Below are 19,270 nucleotides of genomic sequence, written 5' to 3' on the forward strand. Positions count from 1 at the left end.
CAAAAATGTCCACTCTACAAAGAAGGGAATAAATATAGTATGCAACAAATATAAGCATATGCATGTAGGTAATCGACCAAAACGCCAATTTAATTATAAATTTAAGAATGAAATTTTGTGAAAGAGATGCTTAAGGAAGTACACCACTAATTCATGGTCCCATTGCTTTCTATGTTAAATTCCTCCGTTTCAAGCAGGCACACCTCTTTTATTTTAAGTTCAAATAAAGTGGCAATCATTGCATATCAAAGCAACGCTTTATGGTGTCTTGTACTGAAAAAATCAACATACCTTGCATGGCATATAAGAAAGAACTGGTTCCCGGAACTTCAGATGTACCAAAACAGGTACTTCAGATCTGACAAACAGACAAAATGTACCCTCTTTTTAAAATTTGGTGCAGTTTTTTTAATATTCAAAACTAAAAGTCCAAAAGTGTTCTACAATGATCACCAGTCCTTCAGCTTTCATTTGATACCAAAAATACCTAAATATTCTACATATTTTGAAAGTTACACTCATGCGTAGGAACTATTTTGTGTTAAATATGTACTACTTTCTGGTATGTGCTTTCTGGCCGGGCCTTAATTAGTGGTGTTACACCTATAACAGAACCAAACTTGCTATATTGACTTGAGCATTACTTTTTTTCATTCTATGATCTATTTCAAGCAATAAAAAACATATAAAGCTTAAGTCCAAAGACTATTTTATTACTTTAAAGCTCAAATTGGACTGGTAGTAACATATGGGTTATTCAAAGAAAACTGCATATGTATATTACCAGTGGCCAATATACTTTTTTTATTCTCAATATCATTGTTTTATTTATTAATTTCTATTAGGAAAGCTATGCGCTGACTTATAGTCATATTCTTATCAGAATTTCTTCATTAAATAAAAATATATTAGTCCAAACTTAAGACATAAATGAGAAATTATCCCCCCTTTTTTCTTGAAATTCAAAAAAGGCTTTTTTTTGTATGAACCATAAATTCTGTGGTAAAACATAGATTAATAAGAGCAATTTATATATCCCTCAGCTAGATAACTTGTTAAACTGGTTCAAAATTGCATGCACAGTGAGATTTTAGAATTCTTATTTGAGTATATACCATTTGCCTAGATTGTAAAAGGCTACCATAAGAAAAACAAAAAATCTTGAAAAATCAGAAAATTATTTAGACCAAGAGCTATTCTGTTCCATATACAAGTCATAAAATACATGTTTTATGGATTTCAATCAGAAAAAATGCAAAAATAAGAACTTGGAGTCAATTCCTAACTGTATGCATGTTGTATGACCATAAAAGGCTAACATACTTGAGTATGCCAATTTAAGAGCTTAAATTTCCCATAAGCAGGTTGATTGACCAAAAAAAGATGATTAAACATGATAACTAACATCATATTTGACTTATTTTCATTGGAATAGGTACAACTTCTAAAAATTGGATTTCTGGTGATTCTCTGTAATAGGAAGTACACCACTAATTCATGGTCCCATTGCTTTCTATGTTAAATTCCTCCGTTTCAAGCAGGCACACCTCTTTTATTTTAAGTTCAAATAAAGTGGCAATCATTGCATATCAAAGCAACGCTTTATGGTGTCTTGTACTGAAAAAATCAACATACCTTGCATGGCATATAAGAAAGAACTGGTTCCCGGAACTTCAGATGTACCAAAACAGGTACTTCAGATCTGACAAACAGACAAAATGTACCCTCTTTTTAAAATTTGGTGCAGTTTTTTTAATATTCAAAACTAAAAGTCCAAAAGTGTTCTACAATGATCACCAGTCCTTCAGCTTTCATTTGATACCAAAAATACCTAAATATTCTACATATTTTGAAAGTTACACTCATGCGTAGGAACTATTTTGTGTTAAATATGTACTACTTTCTGGTATGTGCTTTCTGGCCGGGCCTTAATTAGTGGTGTTACACCTTAAATATATATGTCATTGAGCATTTGTCTATACTAACAGCTTGCAACTAATTTGCATGAAAACAGTGATATCGATATTTTTTCAGTCATGAATTAAACTGAACTCCTCCATTTCAAAGCAATAATGGATAGAAACCTGATTCGACATACCATACGTTTAGAAATTATATAGAAACTTATAATAGTGAAGGGTTAAATTCTCACAAAACAAAATAAAAAACTATACTAAAAAGATTGACCGTTGGACACTCTGAGTGTGGCAGATCTGTTATAATAGCTATTGATGAAGAATCAAGATACCAAATAAGAGCTAGATCAAAATGTGTGGAAGAGGGTGAAAGCAATTCAGCTTATTTTCTAGGTCTTGAGAAATCTAGGCAATGCAAAACAAACCATAACACAACTATATGAAGAAAAAGGGGAGATAAGTAGGGATCATGAAAAAGTATTAAACCTTGAAGTAAAAGATTATAAAGATTTATACACTCCAGAAATCCAAACTTACAAGAAACACCAAATCATTAAAATGATATTAAAAAACATAAAAAAAATAAGTGAAAGAGATGCTTGCGAAGGAGAAATAACTGTAGAAGAATGCACAGAAGCTATCTTTGAAATGAAAATAAACCATGCCCAAGGATTAGATGGACTATTTATTGCTATACTAAAGGACAATTGTTCCATACACAAAAAAATTGGCCTTATATCACTAATTTATAAAAAAAAAATGACCCATTGTCGCTTGATAATTATCGACCTATAACACTCTTGAATTATGATGTTAAACTTCTGGCATATGCAAGATGCCATTGACTATTCAGAAAATCTATTAATAGACGGAGCTGTTTTATTTCTAGATTTTAGCAATTCTTTTGACTCTCTTGAGTGGATCTTTATGTTTGAACCACTAAAAAAATTTGGCTCCATAGAAAGTTATTTTAAATTGATTCAACTAATGTATTCAAACATTAAAAGATGAATAATGGCTCGTTTTAAAGCATTCCGTGGATTTAAACAAGGCTGTCCGATATCCTCATTACTTTTTGTTCTTGCTGTAGAAGTTATGGCAATAAAATTAGAGTAAATAAAAATATTAAAGGATTAGAAATTAAGCTAGAAAGCAGCACTAATACCCTAAAAAAATGTTAACTATCAGACGATACCACTCTGTTTCTACATTCTAAACAAGACATTACAGTTGCATTGAATTGAATTAAAACATTTCTGGTCTTAAACTTAATAGAACTAAAACTGAAGGAATATGGCTTGGCAAATTGAAGCACTGCAAAGAAAAATATGAAAATATTAATTGGAATAATAAACCTATCAAAAACAGAATGTCAAAATCTTAATATTGAAAAACAAATATTGAAATGTGAAACAATAATAGAAAATTGGAGGAAAATAATACACATCTTCCTTTATCTAAGTATATTAAAAAAAAAGAATAGTAGTAACTAAATCTTTAATTCTACCAAACTAAGCATACATAGCATCAAAAACTGTAATACCAAAAGATCCGCTACAAAAATTAAAAACCCTTATATACAAAAATGCAATTTTATATGGAATGGTAAAAGAGATAAAATTAAAAGATCAACTCTTACAAAAGAGTAGAAATAAGGGGGACTAAAAATGATAGACATTGATAGTTTTATAAAAAAACATACTCATTGGCTGGATAACAAAATTATTTAATACCGAAAAGTACAAATGGACAGTTATACCAAGATATTATTTTAATAAATTTGGTAATAACTTGATCATTTTTCCAATGAATCTAAAATATATAAATGATCTGGATAAAACAACTTACAAAAGTGTACCAGAATTTTACCAAGAAATAATTGAAACTTTGATTTGTGTTAAAGGAGGTCGGTCATCATACCCACATGACTTTCTACAAATAAGAAATCAATTCATATGGGGAAATAATTTTATCATACAAAATGGAAAATGTTTATTTTTTGAAGAGTGGGTAAAAAACAATTTGTTTTTCATAAATGATATCATAGATGATAGAGGTCAAATTTCAGAAACATATATACTTTCTAAACTAAAATTTAAACAAGATATTGGATCAGGCAGATATCTTGCATCAAAAATGCAATACCAAATCAGTGGCTCACCACAATAAATAAAGATGATTCTATTAAAAGGAGACGAAAGATACCAAAGGGACAGTCAAACTCATGAATCTAAAACAAACTGACAACGCCAACTTCAGTTAAAGCTTCGGTCACACCTTACCGGATAGCACGAATGGACGCCTAACGGATAAAAATAAAAGTTGTCCGTAACAAAATTGTTGTCCGTTGGGAGTCCTTTGATGTATTTGGCTACAGATGCGCATTAGTTTTTCCATAGGCGGTAATGGTAACGTTTTCTTCCGTTGCTCAGTCCATATCGTTAACTTGGATATGTGTGATGGCTCGTTTCGAAGCTGAGACATTTTGACATATGTGGTTAAATTTTCGGGGTACGAAGTGAGATTACTTTTTTCCGTAAATTAGCAAACCCCGAGTATCCTTTTGTGATACGGCTCCTCATGGTAAATAATCCCATTTTTAACACAATAAGTTCTTTGAAAATTTAATGCTTTAAACACATTTAATAGCTCCATTGATTTTACACATTTATTCTGTGTTCCCCTTCTTTCTAAATTAACTCAAACGGTTAAGCTCAGTCACTTGTTTATCATAGAAAAGTGTCAAATATCACTACACAGAGAATTTTTGTTTACACGTGACTTTTGAGTTCCTCATTTCAAGGCGCATTAGCGATGTTGTCCCACTTGCCGAATAAAACGGACGTGTAACGAATGCATTACGGACATACACCGGATGTACAACGTACGAGAATCGGATACGTACCGGACAGAACGGATGTCGAACGTTCATCCAACGGACGAGTACCTCATAAAACGGATGTACAAGATATACGGAAAAATTAAAGGCAACAATATTAATACATGTAAATCGCATAAATATTCAAAATGTTTCTGTGTAACTGTTTTTGGTTTGTTCTTCAAAATGCCGCCAAAGGGTAGTTCCTGGCCTGAATAAGAGCTGCTTGATTGTGAAGACGTGTCCTTACTCTAAGATCGATTATGAATAATAAGAATTCATGAACCTTAAGAAATCTGACATACCAATAATTGGCATTTCTGTCGCGAAATTTTTAATTGGTATTTATTCGTTTCGGATTCGTTCATCATCCGTTTTATCCGTTATATGTCCGGTAGAAGTCCGTTTCTCATTCGATCAACATCCGTTTTATCCGTTAAACGTCCGGTAGAAGTCCGTTGGTGAATTAATATTTCAGACCTTCAATGGATTATAACGGACACGTAACGGATACACAACGGAAACAAAACGGACGAGAACCGTACAAAACGGATGCCTACCGGACGTTCAACGGACATTTCATTCGTTGGACGTCCGTTTAAAGTTTTAAACATGCTCAAAAATTTCCACCGAACAGAACGGACGTCGACAGATAGTAAAACGTACGCTAAACGGACATGCAACGGATATGGACGGACGTCTAACGGATAATAACGGACGTATAACGGACATGAACGGATTGAAAAAAAAGTTATCCATTAGGCATCCGTTCGAGCTAGCCGTTAAGGTGTGACCGAGGCTTAATATTCATAAAACTATAAATAGTCTAAAAATCATGCTTAACAAAGAAATCAATTATAAAATGAGTAAAAAACAAATGTATAACATTGTTATAAATGAAAACAAACCAGACAACTATTGGAGTTATAATGTGGGAAAAATTGTTTGCCAAAAACCTTTACTTTAAACTCGAAAATTGTTTGAACTTGATTTTTCACTACTTACCTGACAATAAACAGAAAATGTTTAGATGGAAATTAATTCACTTTATACTTCCATACAATGATCTATTAGTAAAATGGAAAATACTCACAGATAATAAATGTTATCATTGTAGTATAAAAGAAGAATATGAACTTTTTTACTTTTTCTTGTAGTTACAACAGTGATTTTATATCAAGAATATTTAACCTTCTTTAATTTATAGGTTTCAATGAAAGCATTTTTAATATGGAAAATCTTATAGTAGAATATGAAATAAAAGTTGAAGCTTACTATGAAATTAACTTCCTTTTGACTGCAATTTTTTTTTCTATCTACAAATCATATTATATCTCTGACTCAAAGAGAACAAAAATAGATATCTTTAAAATATTCAATGCGGAAATAAAATATATAGTTGAAGTCAATAATGTAATTAAAAGAAGAAAAAAAAACCCAGCAAATTAATTATGAAAACCCTTAGCTACATAAACAATAATAAATATCCCTGAAGTCACATGACCCAAGTCTGAAGTCACATGACGTGAGCATGTCAGGTGACTATTACGTACTTTAACATACCTAACACATGTTTAATAAAATCAATAATATATTCAATAGTGTTTAATACACACTTTTCTGTCTTCTTCTTCTACTTTTTTATTGATTTTATTTTTGACAACTGTGTGTTGTATATTCTGATGTTGTGTATAATCATGTTTACCTGAGTAGTTTATAGTAAATACCTCAATGTTCAAATAAATGAAAACTTTGCTTGTGATTAAAAACATCAAGAAAGTTATGGTCAACTTACCTTTTAATTAGACAACTTGTCTTAGTATTAAATCCCGTCGATATTCAAATATTCTCAACTATATTTATCCAAACCAAAGATGATGATGGCAAACACGATGCAAATTTATCTAATATTAAAACCAATTATCGGATGGAAGTGAAATTCTCCGGTAAACATGAAATGTTATATCAATTTACTTTCATTAGATATTCTCCCTGGATATCAATAACTAATACACCAGGGATACTTAGTGCAATGCTGTACACTTAGTAAATTGTCAACAGCAAAAGTGTGCAATAAAATATATTAGTCACGATAAAAAATATTCAACTTGGTGGACACTCTTCTATAATAAGTCGATCTTTATTATAGATTGGATTTGAGTAGGCATTTATCTTTTTCAATTTATGAACATTCATGAATTGTGCTGAAACTTTGAAAGGGTTTTATCTTTAAGACCACGAAAAGGCACTCTTAAGAATTTTTATATTTGATTGAATATTAAGATGAAAATCATAAGCTTATACATCGAAACTCTTAAATAGTGTATAGTTATTTCATGTATATCCAATGAGTGGTTGCATGTGGTTTTCTTCAATTTCATAATCATAGACTATGGTCTTTTATATAGAAACTTATAATGCCATGGATGTTGTGTACAATAAGGTATTGATGACCTCTGTAGAAGATGATGAAAGTGAAGGAACCAAAACACCTGACAAACCAGTGAAACATATGTCAAACGAAAAAACTGTTGGTGGTCAATATAAAAATAACACCCAAGGTGACCGTCCTTCACAAACAAAAGCTACCAAGCAGTCCTCTACACAACAACTAAAAATCCTTTCGTTGTCAACCCAGCAGACCTCTTGTGTGTCCAAAAGACAACAAATTAAACAGAAAATGAGGGCTAAAATGACCAAAAACGAAATAAGAAAGAAAATGGAAAAAGTCCTCAAAAGTGGGAAATATAAGATGAAAGTTGGCCGACTCATCTTCTGGGACTTTGGTGGACAGTATGTCTACTATACAACACACCAGACATTTATGACTTTCAGAGCTTTGTTTCTAGTAGTTTTTGATGGAAGTAAAGGTTTAACTGACGAAGTTCCTGATGTTCTGTGTTTTCCAGGGCAGCACTTGACACCAACTCCAGCAGGTAATTTTTGGTGATTTAGATTTATGAAAACTATATAGAAAATGCATGAAAAGAACTATCTGTCAAAATACGACATATCAATAATGATTTAATAGCAATGCGTAAGAAGATAGACGCAACTATCAGGAATGACTGAACCATCCTGAGTTCTCTCCCGGTTTTGATTATTGGAGTTCAGGTTTTGATGTGCTCCTTTTTTACGAAGTTGATTTTCTATGTCTAAAATTGTGTAAAAATAATCATGATATTTAACACATCTAAAAAAAAAATTGAGATACTGTATACGTGTTTTCTTTAACTGTACGTTGCACTTTAGATCTACTCTACTTTCAGTGTTCTTAATGCACTGGGTCAACTCAATTCTGACCTATTGTAAGGTGGTTTTTGAAGGTATCCCGAAGATCTTGTTTGTTGCAACCCATAAAGACAAAGTTCCAATGGTAAGTGACCAAGACATTAATCCATCATTAAAAATGCATAACATTATAATCCTGGTACTTTTGATAACTATTATCGCTGTTTTGTTATAATTTTCCTTTAGTATTTTTTGTGTCTTTTGCCATAACATACGCAAATGAAATCGATTCTACTAAGGTGATTAGAAAGACAATGTATGACGTCATAAGCCTATGCCCCTGACGTTGTTTACGGAAATAGTAAAAAACCAGATTTTCAATGGTCTTTTAAACTCGATAATGTTTCTTCGCTATTTTTTTTTTTAACTTAAGTCACCTGCTGTGTATTGGGACTGAATCTCATTTTTATTTGCTATGTCCATATGGGACAATTACTATTTCAACATGTTTTGTAACAATAGTTCCTTATCAAAAAGTTTTATTTTCATTATAGTTCGCAAATCTAATGTGAAGGAATAATTCATTGTAGTTTAAGAACATTAACGGTACCAGAATCGTATTTCAACTATAGTTTAGTGTCTATTGAAAGATTCTTAAGACCAAATTTGTTTTTAAATCCACATCGTATTATAAAGACGAAAAACGAAAAGACACAAACCAAAACAGACAGAATCGGAATAAGCAAAGACGGACAAAGAGTCAAAGGCATACTTCTTTTTCAATATGCTTATAATTTTCCATAACATTATCTTGCATGATATAAAACAAGGTGATAATTTCTCTCATTGGCAGTCTTGATTTACTGAAAACAATGACATTATCAACCTTTTCAACAAATAAAATATCAACTAGTACTAAATTAGAATTTTACAAAGTTTAAGTAATGTATGTTTTAACATAACATTACAATTTAATGAAAATATCAGGTGAATTAAGAACATTTTAGAAAATCTAAAAAGTTACTTCTGGTATCTTAATGTATTCCCAACTAGAAATATAAATCTACAGAAAAACGATTTTTTGTGATTTACAAAAACGGGATATCAAAGAGAAAGCTATCAAGTTTTATGAAAATCTGGGATGAGTGGAAACCGTTAAAGACGTTTTATAATTACTAAAAATCGTATTGGACATTATGAACTCAGTTAAAAAAATGAACCAATTTATAAAAATATAACTTATAAATATTGATATTTGTACAAGTGTGTATTACTTTGGTTGACTTTTCATTTTTTTTTTCGACATTTTAAGGGGAGATAACTCTGAAACAGTGCATTTTCTGAAAGAATCTACAAGGAATTTTCCTATTTAATTTTTTAGCCGAAAAAAAACCCGTAAGGTAACCCTCTTATTTCTTTTGATATTCTCAAAGCCTTGTCTAAAAGCTATATGTTTGTAACTTATTTTACAATTCTATCATTTAGTTTTGTTTCCAATAACAAAATGGTGTATTGTCCTGTATAATCCATACAAAATGTGCCATTTTGTCACAACCTGTTGCTTGAGAAAATATACGGTGACCTATCATTTTTATTATTTTTGAACATACACCAATATATACTACTTTTCTGCAAAGTATGAACAAATTCTATCCTTTTTTAGACTCCCATACCCCATTAATGGCATAAAGTGTCTTCTTTATTTATATTTTAAAAAAAAATAGTAAAGGGAACTTACTGTTTCAAAATAATGTTTTGAGGTTTTTTTTTATGACAGATTATAAAAACAAAGAATACATTGACCTACAAAAGTTATGATTATAACATGTTTACAAATAATATACTATTGCTGGTTTATAATAAGGTTGGGTCATGCCATATAAAGGTTCTTTCTTCATTTTTTTTTTTTGCAGGAGGATGTAGAAACCAGACGTGCACTATTGTACAACGAAGTAGAGGAATTGTTTAAGGACCATGAGGGAAGAAATCATCTTGTCCTTGACAAACAAATATTTGTTAATGCAACTGATAAAGCTGATCAAGAAATTGAATTCCTGAAGAAAGCCATCACAGAGCTTACTTTCGACCATCCATGTTGGGGGGAGAAAATGCCTAATGCATGTGTCCCCCTCGAACTTGAGATTGCTGAATTAGTAGCTCAAGGGAAACAAATTCTGTCTTTGCATGAGTTTGAAGAACTAAATGCCATAAGCGAGGTTTCTGTTCTGAATCCAAGACAACTGAAAGATTTCCTTCAGTTTCATCACTCACTTGGCAAGATCGTGTACTTTGATAGCATACATCTGAGAGATTATGTTATCATTAACCCACTTCTCATGGTGGAAGTCATGCGATCTTTTGTGACAGGTATTTATCAATTTTGAATTAAGTCTTATTTTGAGTTTTGTGTATATTGCCATATTTATGTCATCATAGGCACACTGTTTTGTTTTACTGCAATCTTGATAACAATCAATGTTGTGCATAGGGTCAAATAAAAAAAAATGTGGTATGTTTGTCAATGAGACAACTCCTCACAAGAGACAAACTGACTCAGAAATATACAAAAATAGGTCAATGTACGGCTTTTAACCATGAGAAAAGCACATACCGAATAGTAAGCTATAAAATACCCCGAAATGCAAAAGTAGAACAATTCAAACGAGAAAACGAACGGCCTAATTTATGTACGAAATAATATTTGTTTTTTTCTATTAGTGTGTTTTCATGTTGTAAAAATAATTTATGAACTCCTTAAATAAACTAGTAGATAAATCATAACTTTCAACTACTTTTTTTTACTTTAGTTATTTGTAAGACCAGTAGATTTCTGTATTATTTAAAAGATTTGTAATGAATATTCATTGCTCAGAAAGTATTTTACCTTTCTGTTTTTAGACAGAAGATTCTGGCCACAGAAAAAAAGAATGCAGGAAATTTTCAGAGAAATGTCGGAAAGTGGAATCATATGCCGTGAAGACCTGTACCAGATTTGGACACAAAATGACTTCAAGGCAATTTTACCATACAAAGAGTTTATATTCAACATCCTGATTCATTTAGATATTTTGGCAGAGCAACGGAGATATGATACATATAATGGCAGTCGGTTACCAGTAGAGAAATTCTTTGTTCCCTGTATGGTTACAGAAAGAAATACCACCAGATTCATGGACAAAGAATGTACACCCGATCGAGCTATTTGCTTAGCATTTGTTTTCAAAGGGACTGTTATACCATCAGCTTTACCTAATCGACTAATAAGCGCATGTCTGAGCATGTGGACCGTCAAGCAGTATGAAGGAAGAAAACTCATCTTTTCAGGATTTATTGTAGTATCAATTGACAAGTCACATGACATTGTTGTGTGTGTTGAAGGCAACAAGATTTTTCTTTATTTAGTCCATAAAACCTCCGCTGGACTTATTGTCGCAGATATAGCAACTGGAATTAAAGAATGTTTGGTTTTAACCATGAACGGACTGCAATAAATTTTGATACTCTGCAATATTCGTTCTCAAAATGGATTGTTTTAAATCTTTGCAAATTGGCTAAAATTCTATGTTTTTTGCCTGAAATCTAATGAATTTCTTTTTGTTTAGAGAAATTGCATCAAACTTTTAAATACTACAGCTTAATTCAATTTTTCTTAGAAAAAAAAAGACAATTCTCAGCTACCTTCAAATTCTTCCTGCAATAACAAAAGAAAATAAATAATATACATACTAATATTTTAGCATTTCCCTGTTCTAAGTCATATTGTACTTTTAAATTTATACAATAAACTAAATTTTTAGCCTTCTGAAATCTTACATTCAAAACTCAAGGCTAAATTTTTAGCTTTCAAAGATTCTCAATTAAATGTAATCGGCTCGAGTTTTAACTATAAATTTGATCAGTTTGAACAAAAACAGTTGATACATGAAAAAAATGCTAAAGTTTTAGTAAAAAAAAATAACATGTTGATCGCAATGCAATATAGTAAATTGTAAATTATAAGCCTGGTACCTTTGATAATCGATTTTGGAGATGAAATTTAGCGACTTTAGCGATCATTATTTTGATTTGATCACGAAAATCACGAGTAAGAGTTTACATTTAAGTTTTGAAACAAGCACTAGAATTGAATGTCCTACAACATTCATAAACTGTCATCAACATGTAGAATAGTTTATCATTATTATACTAATCGACTTTTGGTGGGATTTTATTTCTCAATCTGTAGGTATTATGTGGTTTTGGTAGGATTGATATTCTTTTCGACATTTTGAGATTGCCTCAGGCATCAGCAACCTCTTCAATACTATAAAACTATAGTTTGTACCAGGCAGTATATATATTGTACATATGCCTCATTCAATGTAAAGCGCTAGAAATTAATAGAAATGTACTCTTTTGTAATTTAAGTAATATAGTTCCATCTTTTGCTAATATGTGTGAACAAGATAAGTTTAGTTTCATTCTGAAAAGTAATGATACAAACATTAGTACTGTAAGTGTAGCTGGAATAAGCGATATGTATGATTTGAACATTCATTTAAAGCAAAAATAATGTTGTTAAGAACTTTTATAGTATTAATGCCAATTGTTAATGGCTTAAATTTATAATTTTGTATGAATAACACCTCCACGTAATGTAAATATAAAGTATGTATCTCTTATCATTGAGAAATAATATGTTTGGTTTGTTTTTTTTGTTTTTGTCTGTTTGTTTGTTCATTTTTGTATTTGTATTTGTATTTTGTAAATGTCGGCTGGTATCATTTCTGTATAGGAATTTACACCAATAAAATTATTTGATTTGATTTTATGCCTATGGTTTGTCTATAGTATGTGTTGACACTTTAAAGTAAATGTCTTCTATTATAAGGACTCTATATGAGGTCAAAAGACATGAAACATGGTATTTGAAAAAAACGAGAGAAAGTTTAAATGAAAACCAGACATGAACTCTGGTTACAATTCATATTTTGTTTACATATTTTCATACAAAATAAAAATAGCAAAACTAGTTATATATAGAGATTAAATAACGTTCAAGTTACCAAGTTTCTCCTCCTCTTCTGGTATGCTTATTTCCCTTGAATACAATTATCATTTATATTAAGAAAACACGAACAGTTGATGTATTGTAATATTACAATAGAGTAAAAACAACTTTGCGCCATTTTGTAATCATAAACAGTCTGCGTCCTTCAAATGCTTTAATTATATTTGATGAATTTATGAAATGTCAAACGTTTACGTGATTTTAACATTTAAAGCGCCTTTATGATTAACATTTTATCTTTAAAACGCTTGAATAATTGTATCACCTTTAGATTATTTGGTTCTTTAATTATTAATGTTACAGCTTCAATAAAAAAAATATCATTATACATTTCTAATTTTATTTAACTGTTCCGAACTTAAAAGATTCTATAGACACACATTTGTGATATATCAGCTAAGCATTTTCAGATTTGAATGACAATATTTGAGTTAAGAACCTTTCACTTGAGCTTCTCATCAGTATTTACATGAAGATCAATAATAGGAGATTAATGAAAACCAAAACAAATAGATAGATGTACACTTAAGTCATGTAAGTATACGTTATCAGTTTGTGTAAATGCCTTGTACTTAATTCAAATTTCAGAAACGTACAGGCATTTTTGTTGCTAAATCCACGAAATGATATATCAGACTATACATTGTTTCCCTACATACATCAATTCATACAACAATACACTTAGGTTTAATTGTAATCTTTATATTATTGGTGATTAAATTAATCAGGTATTAATAACCAAATATTCAGCTGAAACGTCTACTTAAAGAACCTTCAATTGGTAAGTGACATTCCACATAATAGTTAAATTTGAATATTGTCTATATCGCAAATTCATTTTATTTTGATATTTTAAAACATAACTTTACATGCATTGATATCCAGGTATTTATTTTTATATATTTTATAAATGAGGTACCAAGGATAAGTCTTCCGAATTGTGATAATTTCATTATGACATAATTAATTGTGATGTAATTGGTTGCTTTATTGTGATGTCCCCACATCTGGCCTTCGACTATTTTATCTTTTTTGTGTGTTATTTTGGAACTTAAACTGTTTGTTTTTTTTTTTTTACATCCTTAGCTTTCTAATATAAGGTTCTGAGCGTAAATGATGAAGATCAACCCAGAATAGCTTCATTTTTATCACTTTTGAATCGATTTTTGTTATAAACGGTTATCTTGGTCTGACCCCAGTCACGAACTGTTTTAAAAATGCTATAATATGTAATATGTTAAACAACACGGGCGGAAAATGTAAGGTAAACTTTGTTTGCTATAGTGGACAAAATGATGACGACAGTGCAACGTGTGATTTTGGAGGAAATTACCGATGCTCACGTTTTTATATATAATATGCATGTTTACCACTCTAGTTTGTAGTTCAAAACCTTCCACTTAAGCATGTTTACCTTCTCATCCACTGGAGGTATGACTGAGAATGTCAACCGTTAAAGATAAGTGCAAAACAAAACAAATAAAATGATATAAACCATAATAAAAGTTAGTAGCCCAAGCAGACGCTTGCATTCAGTTATACAACTCTACACATAAGTCGACATTTCAAAATTTTGGCATTGACAATTATGAAATCATTTGTGCGCTCCCGCTGAAGCATCCAGAAAAGCACTCTGGGGACACTTTGTTTATGAAATGTAATGGAATTTCTACATGCTATCAATTTTTATGTATGCATAAAACAAGTCCTTCATTTTTCGGCGAAAGCTTATAACTTTGTGTTATAACTTAATGTCTATAAAGTGAGCTGAAGTTTAATACTGGTATTATATGGCTGATTCACTCGTTGAAATTGATCTTTTTTCTATGGAGAACACTTGTTCTGCTGACAGAAATGATAGGGTCCTGATATTTTGTGTACTTTAATATCCTATACTCTCATTCAAGGTTTATCCTTAACTTGGTCTCAACTTTTGAATAATCTCTTTCAACTGTGTCTCTGAATGTTATTTCTGACTATACAGCTTATATGTATGTTCAACTTGGCGTTTATTTTTGTTGTAGTTCAGTTGTTTTGCTGTTCTATTGTTTTCCTCTTGTAGTTGATTGTTTGGTTTTGGTTTGTAATCCGGATTTGTTTTTATTGTTTAATTAGATTTATGACTATGGCGGTATATTACTGTTGCTTTCAGTACGATTAAAGAGTTTTTTCATGATGAAGGCCATACTGTAATATTCATTTTCTTTGGCTGGATAGTAGATCATTTGGCAATCATTAAACCTTTCCCAACTATAAAGTTATTTCATGTCTAGAGTTTATTACTATGAAAGGAGGAAAATAAGAAATAAAACTGTTATGTTGAGAAACTTTAAAATACCCCAACAAGGAGAGTCTCAGTCCACGTTAATACAAAAATTGAAAAAAGGGCACTGTCTCTTGTCAAATGAGGTAAAAAATTATAAGCAACAAAGCAACAAATTCAACAAGCTAAATGAAACACACTAATACATCAAGACAATAACAAACAATAAAAAGCATAAACCTGGTGGAACTGAAACCATTTTTTTAAATTATGTCCTGTACCAAGTTGAGAATATGTCAGTTGTTTATCAGTTTGTCCGTTTCTATAAACTTTTGTTTTGGACAGGCTATTTGCGATGTTTTTTTACTTAGATTTTTCTTGGAGTTTAGTATTTTTGTTGTTCCTTTATTTCCTTTTAGCGACTGATTCGTATAATCAACAGACCTTGAGTTCTTAAGGATTCATTAAAAATATGGCCATTTCAACATGTACAAATCCTTTTTTCTGTTTTATTATTTTTAGTATGTTTCTTCTATCAATAAATCAACAACTACTAGAAACGTATATATGATTAAAATAATTTATTAGCATAATAAATACATAACAATAAAATAATGTGATCATGTGATACATGTAAACTATGGAATAACAGAATACCATTAGCCAGGTCTGCCACCTGTTAACTGTTGTTGCCCTACTGGTAAATTACGAAAAGGGCTATTTGTAATAGGACCATGGTAAGGTGTTGCATAGGTACATTCTGAAAGCTGATTAAGTCTTTCATGTCTATACTCAGTGCATCTCAAACAAATGCAAACTGGTAAAATGTGCACTAAATAATGAGCATGACAGGTTTTAAGTTCATGCAACAACCTCATAAAATCTTCTGCACTTATATGTCCCTGTAAATTAACTCCATGTAAATTAAGTAAATAAAACTCATTAATGACAGAACGATACATTGGTTTGATATAAAGCGAATGAATTGCAACAGCATTTTTTGCACTGATTTTTCGTGGCAGAAGCAGTTTAACAAAGTCTGTTTCCAGTTGGAACTTTTCAATCAGTGGAACAAGAAGAGCTGTTTTGCCCTCTCTGCATCTTTTTACTTCACTATTGTCATTTACTAAGCATTTAAATAAAAAGCCTAATTTAAAATTGCGATTATACTCTGATAAAATAATTTCTATTTCTATTACATCATTTTCATTTTGCATTTGCATATAATTATTAACAACATCTAATTAAAACTCACTTCTTTTTAGTGCTAAATGAACTTTGGTCTGGGGCGCAATGGTAACCACACTGGGTTCACCATCATGACCAAAGTTTAAATGAAGAATTAGCTTATTCATGATAGAATTGCAATATCCCTTTTCCTTTTTTTCCCTAACTATTTAATTATAGTTCCCTATTAAGAATAATATTCTTGCCCGTTCCAAAAAGGAAAAAGGATAGAAGCAGATATGTTTTCAAGATGCTTCTACACCATAGCAAACCTTCAGACAATCATGTGGATAGTGTTTTTAAAACACTCTTTGAATGTCCAAACATTTGGTCTTTAATGTGACCCTTGAAGGTTAATCAAGAATCAACAAAATATAGTTTAATATATCCAATTATTTTTAACAATGACAAAATATAAACAGTTTATAACTAATTCTTATAATTCATCATTGCAGTGGGTCAAACAGCATAAAACTTCTATAGGCCGCGGTGGACTGAACATAATATATATTAACTAGAGGCTCTAAAGAGCCTGTGTCGCTCACCTTGGTATATGTGAATTAAACACAGGAAGCAGACAGTTCATGAAAACATTGTGTTAAGGTGATTGTGAAGTGTTTGAACATCTTACTTTACTGAACATTTTTTGCTGCTTACAATTATCTGTCTATAATGAACTTGTCCGAGTAGTTTCAGTGGAAAATGTTAGTAAAAATTTACAAATTTTATGAAAAATTTAAAAAATTGATTATAAAGGACAATTACTTCTTAGGGACCATTTTTGTCATTTTGACTTATTTTTGAGTCTTAAATTGCTGTACATTATTGCTGTTTACAGTTTATCTCTATCTATAATAATATTCAAGATAATAACCCAAAAGAGCAAAATTTCCTTAAAATTACCAATTTAGGGGCAGCAACCTAACATCGCGTTGTCCGATTCATCTAAAAATTTCAGGGCAGATAGATCTTGACCAGATTAACAATGTTACTACCTGTCAGATTTGCTCTAATTTTTTTGATTTTTGAGTTATAAGCCAAAAACTGCATTTTACCCCTATGTTCTATTTTCAACCGTAGCGACCATATTGGTTGGTTAGCTCGGTCACAAAACACAATTTTTAAACTTAATAGCCTAATAATGATTCTGGCTATGTTTGGTAAAATTTGGCTTAATAGTTTCAGAGAAGAAGATTTTTGAAAAAGTTAACTTAGATTTACGAAAAAATTGTTAAAAATGGACTATAAAGGGCAATAACTCCTAAAGGGGTCAACTGACCATTTTGGGTCTAGTGACTTATTTGTAAATCTTACTTTGCTGAACATTTTTGCTGTGTACAGTTTATATCAATCCATAATAATATTCAAGATAATTACCAAAAACAGTAAAATTTCCTTAAAATTACCAATTTAGGGGCAGCAACCCAACAATGGGTTGTCTGATTCATCTGAAAATTTCAGGGCAGATAGATCTTGACCAGATAAACAATTTTACCCATTGCCAGATTTGCTCTAAATGCTCTAAATGCTTTGGTTTTTGAGTAATAACCAAAAACTGCATTTAACCTCCATATTCTATTTTTAGCCGTGGCGGTCATCTTGGTTGGTTGGCCGGGTCAAAAAACACAATTTTCTAGATACATCAATGATGATTGTGGCCAAGTATGGATTAATTTGGCCCAGTAGTTTCAGAGAGGAAGATTTCTGTAAAAGATCATGGAGATTTACGAAAAATGACTAAAATTGACTATAAAGGGCAATATTTCCTAAAGGGATCAACTGACCATTTTGGTCATGTTGCCTTATTTGTAAATCTTACTTTATTGACCGTTATTGCTGTTTTCAGGTCTCTCCATCTATAATAATTTTCAAGATAATAACCAAAAACATTAAATTTCCTTAAAATTACCAATGTACGGGGCAGCAACCCAACAATGGGTTGTCTGATTCATCTGAAAATTTCAGGGCAGATAGATCTTGATCTGATAAACAATTTTACTCCATTTCAGATTTGCTCTAAATGCTTTGTTTTTTAGTTTTAAGCCAAAAACTGCATTTTACCCCTGTGTACCTTTTTTTTTGCCATGGCGGCTATCTTGGTTGGTTGGCCGGGTAAAAAAACACAAATTTTAAGCAAGATACATCAATGATGATTGTTGCCAAGTTTGGTTTAATTTGGCCCAGTAGTTTTAGAGGAGAAGATTATTGTAAAAGTTAACGACGACGGACGACAGACGATGGACGACGACAGACGACGGACGACAGACGCCAAGTGATGAGAAAAGCTCACTTGGCCTTTTAGGCCAGGTGAGCTAAAAACATGTTATGAAAACATATTATGCCAACATGAATCGTGAAGCAATACAAACAATTCTAAAACTTTTTGATCACTGTGCTCTTAAAATTACATTCTGAGTTTTTTTTTAGTCAGTAAAATTTGAATGTATTTGCAGCTTTATTTGGATTCATTTTAAAATTTTGTAAAATTTAAACCATTTTAAGCAATGTATTGTACATGGTATACTATGTTTGAGGTATTTTTGTACAGTTCATAACAAGCCTTTTTGCAATTATATACAAGTTATCACATGTACAATATTTCTGTACATGATATAACATGTACAAAATTGCAACTTGATATAACATGTACAAAATTGCAACTTGAATACAACATATATAAATATTTACATGATTTATGTACATAT

The 19,270-nt window shown here is 31.1% G+C and overlaps 1 protein-coding gene across 1 annotated transcript; it reads left to right on the forward strand.

The window, feature by feature from the left end:
* The first annotated feature begins 7,513 nt into the window (after positions 1–7,513).
* On the forward strand, positions 7,514–11,516 carry LOC134690189 (probable serine/threonine-protein kinase roco4). Its single transcript, XM_063550166.1, has 4 exons — positions 7,514–7,730; positions 8,064–8,170; positions 9,939–10,392; positions 10,924–11,516. The coding sequence occupies exons 1-4, from the start codon at positions 7,514–7,516 to the stop codon at positions 11,514–11,516; spliced, it is 1,371 nt and encodes a 456-aa protein (XP_063406236.1).
* The last annotated feature ends 7,754 nt before the right edge of the window (positions 11,517–19,270 follow it).

Source organism: Mytilus trossulus, chromosome 11 (genome assembly GCF_036588685.1).
Source record: "Mytilus trossulus isolate FHL-02 chromosome 11, PNRI_Mtr1.1.1.hap1, whole genome shotgun sequence".
NCBI lineage: Eukaryota > Metazoa > Mollusca > Bivalvia > Mytilida > Mytilidae > Mytilus > Mytilus trossulus.

Bases quoted from the DNA above. Each gene is read 5' to 3' on its own strand.
- LOC134690189 (XM_063550166.1), top strand. From the start codon at position 7,514: ATGGAAAAAGTCCTCAAAAGTGGGAAATATAAGATGAAAGTTGGCCGA. The intron at 7,731-8,063 runs GTAATTTTTGGT...CTCTACTTTCAG, and splicing joins CTTGACACCAACTCCAGCAG to TGTTCTTAATGCACTGGGTC. The intron at 10,393-10,923 runs GTATTTATCAAT...TTCTGTTTTTAG, and splicing joins CATGCGATCTTTTGTGACAG to ACAGAAGATTCTGGCCACAG.